General features: G+C 36.4%; 1 protein-coding gene across 1 annotated transcript in view; it reads right to left on the bottom strand.

Moving 5' to 3' along the window:
* Positions 1–11,709, bottom strand: part of LOC128997954 (leucine-zipper-like transcriptional regulator 1) — a 55,923-nt gene extending 44,214 nt beyond the window's left edge. Inside the window, exons 1-3 of the mRNA XM_054423815.1 lie at positions 11,316–11,709; positions 9,319–9,473; positions 4,406–4,577 (exon numbers count right to left, since the gene is read on the bottom strand). Of these exons, the coding sequence (XP_054279790.1) occupies positions 4,406–4,577; positions 9,319–9,464 (318 nt within the window). The 5' untranslated portion in view covers positions 9,465–9,473; positions 11,316–11,709. The remainder of the gene's footprint in view (positions 1–4,405; positions 4,578–9,318; positions 9,474–11,315) is intronic.
* Between the last annotated feature and the right edge of the window lie 391 nt (positions 11,710–12,100).

The raw sequence follows: 12,100 nt of genomic DNA, 5'->3' as shown, positions 1-12,100 counted from the left end.
ACAAAAACTTAAAAATGTTGACGAAAACAATACTTTCTCCATATACTATGTATAGGGGGAGAAAGTAAATCAATCAATCAATCAAAAACAGTGTATTGTAAGCTATAGTAACTTTAATGCCCATTACAGTAACAAAAAACTAAGGAAGCAAATTGAATAGTATTTTGTAGCACACTCTGTACAACTATAAAAAGAGGAGGATATGAAAGATACTCTTTACATAGGTAAATAAAGAAACATACTCTTAGAATGAACAACCTCGTCATAAAGACCAGAATAGGCGCAAGTCTAATTTAGTGGAGGCTAAACAGTGCTCTTTTTACATAAACATTCATTGTCTAGGTAACAAGATTGAAAATTTGGAAGTGATCGTGAATAAAAAGGCTATTCTCTGATTTGTATATGTGAACACTGGATGAAAGATTATGGACCTATATGAACCCGAGGGTATTCAAGTGTTTTTTTGTATTTCTTAGGAAAATTTTGGTTATATTGTGGTAATAATTAGCATTCACGTATAAATGCTTTTTTGGACAATGTACATAGGCGTACATGAATATAAAATTCCAATTTGTAGTCCTGAATTATCGGATCACTGTGCATTGCATTTTTAACACGTTCGCTGCTACGGACGTTCCGGAACGTCAGCCGGGCCACGGCGCCAGGAGCTAAGAACGTTCCAGAACGTCACCGTTCATTGTTGTTTAAACGTTGCTATGGATAAGCCAGCACGTCACAAGCGTTCTATATTTCTTTGCAGCTCGTGGGGACGTACTTTTCTGACAATAAAAAATATAGTTTCCCAAATCACCACCAGGGTCGTTTGGAACAGGGCTTTGTTTTACCTCTTTCCTGCTAGATAGCGACACTACTTTACCGACTGTAACCTGGGTAGTGCTGCTATCTATCAGAATCACTTAGTACTATATCCAAAGCCAGTTTTATTGCAGAACATTGCCATCCAGTATAACTTCTGTTGTTTTTACTGTAATTCAGTGTATCGGTGGCAATGTCACGCAGCGGCCGAGCGTTAGTTCAGCAACTGGCGCCGTCCCGGCATCTAGCGCTCAGCAGCGAACGTGTTAAACTCAGATAAGCTGTAATGAGGACGTGGTATTCAATAGTGGTACCGTAAACTCCTTAATTAGGACATGGTTTTCAATAGTGGTACTGTAAAATCCTTAATTAGGACATGGTTTTCAATAGTGGTACTGTAAATCCTTAATTAGGACGTGGTTTTCAATAGTGGTACTGTAAATCCTTAATTAGGACGTGGTTTTCAACAGTGCTACTGTAAACTCCTTAATGAGGACATGGTTTTCAATAGTGGTACTGTAAATCCTTAATTAGGACGTGGTTTTCAATAGTGGTACTATAAAATCCTTAATTAGGATATGGTTTTCAATAGTGGTACTGTAAACTCCTTAATTAGGACGTGGTTTTCTATAGTGGTACTGTAAACTCCTTAATTAGGACGTGGTTTTCAATAGTGGTACTATAAAATCCTTAATTAGGATATGGTTTTCAATAGTGGTACTGTAAAATCCTTAATTAGGACGTGGTTTTCAATAGTGGTACTGTAAATCCTTAATTAGGACGTGGTTTTCAACAGTGGTACTGTAAACTCCTTAATGAGGACATGGTTTTCAATAGTGGTACTGTAAATCCTTAATTAGGACGTGGTTTTCAATAGTGGTACTATAAAATCCTTAATTAGGATATGGTTTTCAATAGTGGTACTGTAAACTCCTTAATTAGGACGTGGTTTTCTATAGTGGTACTGTAAACTCCTTAATTAGGACGTGGTTTTCTATAGTGGTACTGTAAACTCCTTAATGAGGACATGGTTTTCAATAGTGGTACTGTAAATCCTTAATTAGGACGTGGTTTTCAATAGTGGTACTGTAAAATCCCTAATTAGGATATGGTTTTCAATAGTAGGAACTGTAAAATCCTTAATTAGGATGTGGTTTTCAATAGTGGTACTGTAAAATCCTTAATTAGGACGTGGTTTTCAATAGTGGTACTGTAAAATCCTTAATTAGGACATGGTTTTCAATAGTGGTACTGTAAAATCCTTAATTAGGATGTGGTTTTCAATAGTGGTACTGTAAAATCCTTAATTAGGACATGGTTTTCAACAGTGGTACTGTAAAATCCTTAACTAGGACATGGTTTTCAACAGTGGTACTGTAAAATCCTTAATTAGGATGTGGTATTAAATAGTGGTACTGTAAAGTCGTTAATTGGGACTAAGAGAAAAATGTCAGCAAATAATATTTTGTATTTTAAATATCTGTTTTAAAATGAGACCTGGGAATTATATGACAATATAAAATAAGTGGGCACACTTTTATTTTGATGCTTTCCTAGAACTACTGTTGTGTTTATATAACGTAACCTTTCCTCTAGTTTAAGTTAAAAGTGAGCAGGTTGAAATGCCGTAAAAAAAGTGGTACACTCCTGAGCTGGAATGGCTGAAAAACTTTAATCTTTGGAACATCTGTGTTCAGAGACTTGACACACTGATGATAGTTTGTTGCTAATACTGCAAATCACTTACACCAGCAAAACAGTTGAGAAATGAAAAATATTATGAACACCCCCAAAAAAGGCAAGGCAGCAGGCAAGACACACTACAGCAAGCCGGGTTCCCAACGACTTCAATGATTTCTCTTTGACATCGGTTGAAGAGGTCTGTGCTAATGTGAAATCATCAGTGGAGACTCCTTGCAGTTTTTTGAGAATGTTGGTGTTGAAAATCCAAAATGTATTTTTTCCAAATTGATGTGCCAGGAAGGGAGCCAGGTTATAGCATCTTTAAATAGTTCCTACACTAAAGATGTCTATTGGTTTATCTAGTAATATGCTAAAACAAATATCTGAGGTTATTTTGACTTCTTTGACTTTCTGTTTCAAGCAATGTACCATGGAGGGTACTTTTCCATCTTGTCTCAAGCTCTCTCTAGTTGTTCAAATTGTTAAAAAGGGCTCGCTTGAGGAACTTAGCAGTTATCAGCCTATTTAATGTATTCCTGTATTGGGAAAGGTTTTTTAAAAGCTCTTGAAAAAGCAACTGAAGGGCCTATTCTTTTTTTGAAAATAACAACCTGTTTCCATTCTATGAGGAACAACAAGGCTTTACTGCAAGAATTAATTTTATTGAATCAATTATAGACAGTGTAGATCGAAAAGACCATGTAATTGGAATATTACTCGATCTCACCAAGGGGTTTGATAGTGTATCACATGATATTTTACTCAATCAGCTTAAGATGTTGCATATTCAAAGCAAAGAATTAAACTGGATCACTTCATACCTTAGTAACAGATATCAGTGTGTTGAATTATGTAATACAGTTAATCACCAAAATAGTAGATTTAAGTATTTTGTTTAATCTTAGGACGCTAGGCACAAGCCCAGAATTGTTTTTCACATTACTTCAGGCTAGACCTAAAGGTTACGGCATTATCACTCAGATAAAATCAATTGGTGATTTGGTGGGATTAGAACCCGGGACCAAAAATTTAATTTCATGATGGGTTAGCCTCTGGATCGAAAATTGCAATATAAAATGGTTTAGGTTACCTTTTGCGTCGAACGATCCTTGTGCAGTAATTGATAACTACAGCTGTTTCATGCCGCTAGGGCACATCTTCAGGTTGTAGAGCGTCAAGATAAAATAGCTGTCATCCGTGGATGATTTTGTCGAAATAAATATTACACAGAAAACACAAATAAGAAAACATTTAAATACACGAATTTAACAAACTTGGCCAAGTGACAAACTGACAAACACGCGAGACAGGCGCCGGTGAAAGTTGCGTCATGAACGGCGCCTGTCTCGCGTGTTTGTCAGTTTGTCACTTGGCCAAGTTTGTTAAATTCGTGTATTTAAATGTTTTCTTATTTGTGTTTTCTGTGTAATATTTATTTCGACAAAATCATCCACGGATGACAGCTATTTTATCTTGACGCTCTACAACCTGAAGATGTGCCCTAGCGGCATGAAACAGCTGTAGTTATCAATTACTGCACAAGGATCGTTCGACGCAAAAGGTAACCTAAACCATTTTATATTTCAAAAATTTAAGTACATTAGGCATATTTACTATAAAATAATAACAAGCCTTTGTAAACATATTGGTCCATTCAATGCATATTGTTTGTATACATAATCAAGATCCGAGTAATCAATGTTATTTCTTTTGATGATGTCCATTGCTAATTTGAAATTTGCTTAACGACTGAATAGATACCTTATTAATGTTCTTTTCAAATAGAAAATTGGCTACAGCTGGTCCATATAGATGGGATATCTACTTCAGTATACAAAAGTTAACTACGGTAGCCTAGTCCGTCTACTACATAAACAACACGACCGTCCAATAACAGAATACTTACAACCGCTGAGTGATGATAACGGGGTGCAGGAGGTGCTCCGGTAGCAAACGCTCGGCCCCACGATTTCTCTTTGACGTCAAAACGCAGTAAGTCATTCAACATGGTTTTCCCATTATCTCCACCAAACACGTAGATTGCTTCCTTGTATGCTACTACCGTATGCTTGCTTCGTCTGTATGAGAAATAAATTAGGGCTTAGTGACAAATCACTCATCAAAGGACTACCCCAATTTACAATTGGTATATCAGACCTTCTCATAGTCAACTCTAATAGGAATAATATCTAGAGTACGTAGAGACAAATTAAAATGCTTTGTAAGAATTCTCGATTGCATTGCTAGAAACTAGAAACAGCTTGTAGCAAGCAGTCAGCCACAATGCTTATTTTTAACACTACATTTTTATGTTCAATGCTAGATATATTCAACAAGTCAAATGTTGACTAACAAGAAACACTGTAGTAGTCTCCCTTTTGTAAAATATGATTCTAAAGAGGTAAGCACCTTTTATCAGCTTGGTGGTCAATTGGGTGTTTTCTAAATTGTGTTTTTGCTCTCTTGATTGGTCATTAAAATCTATGATAGTGTAAAGAAAGGTCTACCACAACCCTCTATGAATTGTGGTGCGGAAACATTCTATTTGTCCACTGTGGATTGACTTTTACTTACTAATTAGTAATTTGCTTACTCTTAAATAAGATTTTGATCAGACATTACACTTTGACCTGCTAAATCACTTGTTCAAATGAAATGTATTCTTAACTTAACTTAACTGTACCTATTCTTAAGTTAACTTAACTTAACTGTAATAAAGGTTTAAAATGTTTTAACTATGGTTGATTTTAAAATTGTTTATTATTTTAGTCTGTTTTTGATTTTATAATGAGATTTAATCATATATAATTTAATTTAAGTAATGATTTATAGTATTTTAGAGGAATGATTGGATGTAGGCCTACATGCATTATATTGGATTTTTATTCTTCTGACTTTAATTTAACATTTAATTTGACTTTTAATTCAAACACTGTCCACCCTCATAAAATTCAGTTTTATAGACATATTTCTAATGGAGGGTAGGAAAGCTGGGCTGATGACCTGTGGTCAGGTCTTGCAAGCTGGGCTGATGACCTGTGGTCAGGTCTTGCAAGCTGGACTGATGACCTGTGGTCAGGTCTTGCAAGCTGGGCTGATGACCTGTGGTCAGGTCTTGCAAGCTGGACTGATGACCTGTGGTCAGGTCTTGCAAGCTGGACTGATGACCTGTGGTCAGGTCTTGCAAGCTGGGCTGATGACCTGTGGTCAGGTCTTGCAAGCTGGACTGATGACCTGTGGTCAGGTCTTGCAAGCTGGACTGATGACCTGTGGTCAGGTCTTGCAAGCTGGGCTGATGACCTGTGGTCAGGTCTTGCAAGCTGGACTGATGACCTGTGGTCAGGTCTTGCAAGCTGGGCTGATGACCTGTGGTCAGGTCTTGCAAGCTGGACTGATGACCTGTGGTCAGGTCTTGCAAGCTGGGCTGATGACCTGTGGTCAGGTCTTGCAAGCTGGACTGATGACCTGTGGTCAGGTCTTGCAAGCTGGACTGATGACCTGTGGTCAGGTCTTGCAAGCTGGGCTGATGACCTGTGGTCAGGACTTGCAAGCTGGACTGATGACCTGTGGTCAGGTCTTGCAAGCTGGACTGATGACCTGTGGTCAGGTCTTGCAAGCTGGACTGATGACCTGTGGTCAGGTCTTGCAAGCTGGACTGATGACCTGTGGTCAGGTCTTGCAAGCTGGGCTGATGACCTGTGGTCAGGTCTTGCAAGCTGGGCTGATGACCTGTGGTCAGGTCTTGCAAGCTGGGAAGTGAACTGGAGTTGTTTATGTGTGCTATTGAGGGCCTTCCACTCAGTAGCTGTCAAGTTCAATAAGTAGACCACCTGAGGTAGGGAAAGGGGTCAGTCGGCCGGGGCAGGGTGCCTAGAGGTGTGTTGGGTGAGTACTGGTTACTTTGTCTTAAGGATCGTCCTTTGCAGCGAGTTGGTAAGGGGAAATTTTGTTATAGGAGTTTAGAGTTTAAGGGGGGATTGTTGGGTTCTTAGATTTTAATGAAGGTAATTTTAATTGGATCAGATTATTAATTGTTAATACTGTTTATGAGAGTAAATTCTTTTGGGGGATATTACACAGTAGTCAGAGTTTGAGCTGCCTTCAGGGCATTTTCTACTAGCCATTCTCAAAGCGAGTTAGTGTATCACTATTATTAATTAATTTCATTTGAATAGTAAAAGATCAGATCTTTGCCTTAACATTGCCGTCTTACTCAACAGTTAACCAACTCCTGTCTAACATAAATATAGACCCAGATTTTGTTAAAGCTAAGCTCCCATGTGTTTATGAAAGTTATCCTAAGGATAGTTAAGAAGGTTTCTTGCATATCACAGATATACGGGTGTTCATAAAAAACGTGGAAGAAAAAGTTTATGTGAAGGTATGATTAAAAATGCATATTTACCCAGATATCCACCCTTTGTTTTTTTATACAAAACTATTTTTATCTGTGAAGTTTTTTATTCAATGTGTATGAAATTTGGTTTCATAAGTTCCAAAAATGGTTTCATAATCACCAAAAAAGTTAGTAGGGGTACAAGTAGAGTAGGGTACAAGTACAAGTACAAGTAGGGTACAAGTGTCGAGTACAAGTAGTAAGGGCCTACACTTAATTTTACCTGATTTTACAACAAAAAAACTTTCCATTTCAGTTATAAATCTTTTTGATCTTGGTGTCGTTTGATAGGGAATGCTAAAAAAAGTATGGTTGACATTTTTTCATAGGATTAGCTGTTTTTGAGTTATTTAAGTTATAAAAATTCAAATGGCCGCCATTTTGAAATTTACAATCGGACCAACCTTGTTATTCTTTCTATAATATGTCTTGTGTATGTTAACATGCTTACAAAATGTCATAATCATCGAATAAAAAACTTCACAGATAAATATAGTTTTGTATAAAAAACAAAATGTGGATATCTGGGTAGATATGCATTTTCAGATATACCTTCAAATTTGATTTTTCTTCCTTTTAGTATGAGGATTCATTTCCCAAAGTCCTGAATAGTTTTTTATGGACACCCTGTATATACGTATATATTTAGATTTAATAACTGAAAATTTCCAAGCATCATCTTTGTATGCCTAATGATAAAGACAAATCTTGGATCCAAACTTAAATCTCTAAAGAGTTCCTGAAAAGGGCCAATTAAATCACAGCCAGGAGATTGGAAGGAACATGAACTTGATGACTTTCAACTACAGAATTAAGGTTTATCAACTGCTGCCTAGTAGCGTTTTAGGAGTTTGGCCTTTGGGGGAAGGTTGAGTATATGGGCGTGTAGCACCGGGTATTTATGCACAGCATTCTGAAAACATTGTCCACACCTGACCAACAAGTGTCCTTGGACACCGAACCACACTTCTCCGAAATCAAATCACAGCTCTTACTATTCAGATCCTTTCTTGTCTTGATAGTCAACCAGACTTATTCAGCCTCACAAAACAATTATGGCCAAGCGTGTTTATAATATCTGTAGCCTTTATTTGTATTACTGATATATAGTTCAAATTGCAAATTTAAAAATGCTTCTTATTTTAAGAGGTCGGTGGCCTCTTTTAACCTTGCATTTGCCCATCCAAATAGGCTATGGACCTGTGTATGTAACGTATACAGCAAAGCAACGTACAGTATAACGTGAACTAATGATAAAAAGTAGTGGTAAGTACCAGGATCTGAACCTACAACATTGCAGCTTTGGGCCCTGTAATGTATCATGTTATATATGTCAGTTGTATAGACCTTGGTGTTTACTATATTCATGAGGCTGTGGTCACCACTACCACTATAGTAACTAATGTAACTAACGGAATAAATCCTTCTATGTTGAACCATCACAAGATGCACTCGTAATTATTTTACTTACCATGTTTAAGGTGATAATGTAAGGTATGTAAAGGAAATATACAATCATGTAGCCTATAAAAGAAATAGGCATACATGATAGGCCCCCCGTCTGCGGCGCGACAGACTGAGCCACTGACTAACCTAACTTGTGTATGAATCACTATAATATTTTTATCAAGAAAATTGAGAAAATACTTGATCAATAAATTAATTACTATTATTAGTATGGATTTTGTACCATAAAAACATGACGAATGATAAAAGAAAATTTATTTTTAATACGTATTGGATACTTTTTAATGTACTAATATTAGGTTGAAACAAAAACAATCTTCACACACGAGCCAATTGATAATTGATAGAAGCTGCGTGCTGGGGTATGTGCAATGTCGAGTACAAGAAGTAAACAATAATTGGCTTAGTAGTAGACAATAGACCGCTTACTGCCACGCTTTCAAGTCGAAACGTGGTTTAGAATTGAGCTGTTTCTGCCAACGTTAGTGACCAAATCTTTTCCATGGGCTATTTGTTTATTATTTATTTAAAGAGTTACAGCAGCTCCTTGTCATCTTAAAATGTTCAAAACAATTTCTAAATTGTCTGTAAAGCTTAAAACAAATACTTAGAATTAAAAAAAATATATTTTATGTAGACTAAAAATGAAATGAAATGAAAATCCTTTAATTTACTGACAAAGTTACATGATATTGGGACTAGGAAACATGTTTTGACATTTTTTAATAGGCCTATTCTGTTTTTTGAGGTAAATACTCTTAAATCGGTCACAGCTGGTGTCCATAGAAGGACAATGTTATAATTATTTCTTTGAGCCACTTTGAGGAATAATGCATTACTCGAAGCAAATAAATCAATAATTCAAAATTAACGATTTGTGAATGATGGTTTGGTAAAAGTAATTTAAGTAATTACTGTTTAAGTAATTTAAATTGAATGTAACCAAAACTTTTTACCTAGCTCCAACAAACTCATCACACTCGGGCATACGCTTCCATCTGTGAACCGTTTCGAATGGTCCAAAATCTAGAGTCAAGCATTCTGTGTTGTCTTGCCATGAATGATCAAAATCCACATTCAACGACTCAGCCGTCGATGCCATTGCTTATCACTGAAACAAACAAGAGTAGATTGTGTTAGAAGGATTTTTTATTTAATTGAGATCGGGTCTTATGCAAATTTTGTGGTTAAAAATATCTTAGCCAAACTTACCAAGGTTATTTTTACAGACTGATATCAAGAGAGTTTTTAAGTAAATAAATCCCAATTCAATAATGATTGTACAATTAAAACTAATTAATTACAAGTAAACGGCTGTCTGGCCGAAGGTATCTTCCCCGACTATTTGAAAATTTCAAGAACTATCCCTGCTCTTACTTCCCTGGTGACAGAAACGTTAAAGGCCTTTGAGGATCGGCAGTCAATGGCACTGGTCCTTTGTGACTTGTCGAAGGCTTTCGACGTGGTGTCTCATGACACTTTGTAGGAAAAACTTAAACGTTACGGAGTTGGAGGGACAGTGCTTAAGACTTTTTACTCGTATTTCGAAAATAGGTACCAGATTGTGTCAGTTGACGGAGCGTTCTACGCTCCAGCTGCGATGGACCATGGAGTGCCGCAAGGCTCTATATTAGAGCCCACCATGTTTATAATCCTAATGAATGACCTTGGACGAGAAAGGGATCCCCTACTCTATGGAGATGACACAACCTTGTACGGCAAGGGACAGTGCCCCAACGAAGCAATAACCAAATCTGACCAGCTGTTTGAAGGGGAAAGAAATTGGTTCTCACTTAATGGCCTCAGGTTAAACGAAGATTAAAACGCAAAAGCTCCTGTGCACACTCAGTAAATCATCTCCATCTCAAGATATTCCAGTCAAACTCCTCGGTTTTATCACAGTGTGTCTTAGGCTGAGTAGAGTCAATTTCCTCTAAAGAAAACTTAAACACCAGCTCACTAAACAATATCTTCTGATGGTCTATTTCTCCTTATTTCACAGTCACATCAACTATGGCATCATACTCCGGGGCCACGCACCCGCCTGTACTAAGATTCTCAAACTGGAAAAACAAGCCCTAAGAATAATTACAAGCAGCGAAAGACGGGAACATTGCAGACCACTTTTCAAAATGCTGAATGTTTTTACTGTTTACAATCAGATCACCTATAATTGCCTTCTGCATGTCGAAAGTAATTTGAACTCTCATGAAACAAGGGGTGACATGCATGACCATAATGTCCGAGTTGCCCGTAAATTAAATACAGATCGCTATAGACTAACTATGACAAGAGACAGTTTCACTAACTGTCAGGATGTACACAATGCTCTGCCTGGTAAAATAACAGAACTTGACACAAGAGTGTTCACAAATAAAATTAAAAAATTTTTATTGGAGAACCCTTTTTACTCAACTACTGAGTTCTTCAAGTATGCTGGCGCAATGAACTAGCTGTCAACCGCCACCACACAGTTTTAAATAGGCTATATCTAAATTAGTTTTTATTTTTTCTTTGACGCTATCTATCCAGCCTAGGCTGGTCATCGATGAAGAGGAGGTAATTCAGGTAGGAAGTTAACTCAATAACTAGGTTATTGAACTAAGTAGGCCTATATATTAACTTGGACATCTAGGCCTATTTGCTATTTCTGTTTGTCTGTAATTTAAATGTGTTTGAAGATATTAAAACAGATGGAATATGAATCGTAAAAGAAAACAAAATTATCGATGTATCGAAAAGAAATCATCGGTAATTTAATAATGAATGTTCCCCTTAACAGAAAAGTAGGCCTACCTTCCAATTTTAGCACTGCCGAAGGATGTCCTCATATACCTAAGATTGAGTCCATAAAGCTGTCAGTGTTCATTAACCTTGTAAAAATCTAAGATGAGGGTGTAGTAATTAATTGTCTGAAGTTTCAAGAGACCTCTCCCTGAAAATCTGAACTTACCTCATTAGGAGTTTATACTTGATCTTGATGACGATTTGAACGTAATTTTGTAGTCTTATATCTCATGATTTGTCAATGAACGGTAGAGTAGGCCTAATAGGATTACAAAATTAACCATTGTGTCTTGTTTTGTTTCTACCAAATTATGTTTTTATCCAAGTCAAGTGTGAGAACCATAGGCTAGTGTCGGTAGCAACTAATCCAGTTTTACATTGATTTTATAAAATTCACATTTCAAAAAACCACTCAAAGTCAATACCTACAACAATAATTACATTTGCTTAAAGATAACGCTCTAGTAATGATAATGAATATTAAAATACAGTTCAATTCAAACGTTAAAACATTTAAAAATTACTTATTTTGAGGTTAAGTTTGTTTGGCAGATTGGCATTTGGCATTTTTGCAAAGGCAAGCAAACTAAACTATTCTCGTATCGTTCGTGTAAAGTAAGAGTAAGAAAAACTAAATACATCAAACAACAATATTTTTAGTTTCATGGAGTCTCATAGTGCATAATCCTACACTGCCTACTCGTGAATTTGTCATACAGTGCATAATTCGAATTTTGTTCTATAGTGCTGCATAAATGTTACTCACTATAAGAGCTAGGTACTGTAGGATTATGCACTATATTTATTTATTTATAAACTGTTTCTCCATGAATACAATATTGTATAAAACTAGATATAGCCTACAAGATGGTAGGGGCTGAAAGTTCTAAATAATCAATTAATGCTAATTCAGACTGTGAACCATAACTAAATAAATAAGTAGCAAATAAT

Source organism: Macrosteles quadrilineatus, unplaced genomic scaffold (assembly GCF_028750875.1).
Source record: "Macrosteles quadrilineatus isolate MER2022 unplaced genomic scaffold, UCM_ALF_1.0 Scaffold_7__1_contigs__length_78375512, whole genome shotgun sequence".
In the NCBI taxonomy this organism is placed as follows: domain Eukaryota; kingdom Metazoa; phylum Arthropoda; class Insecta; order Hemiptera; family Cicadellidae; genus Macrosteles; species Macrosteles quadrilineatus.
Note: the sequence above shows the minus strand (reverse complement) of the source record. Positions and strands in the feature narration are given on the sequence as shown.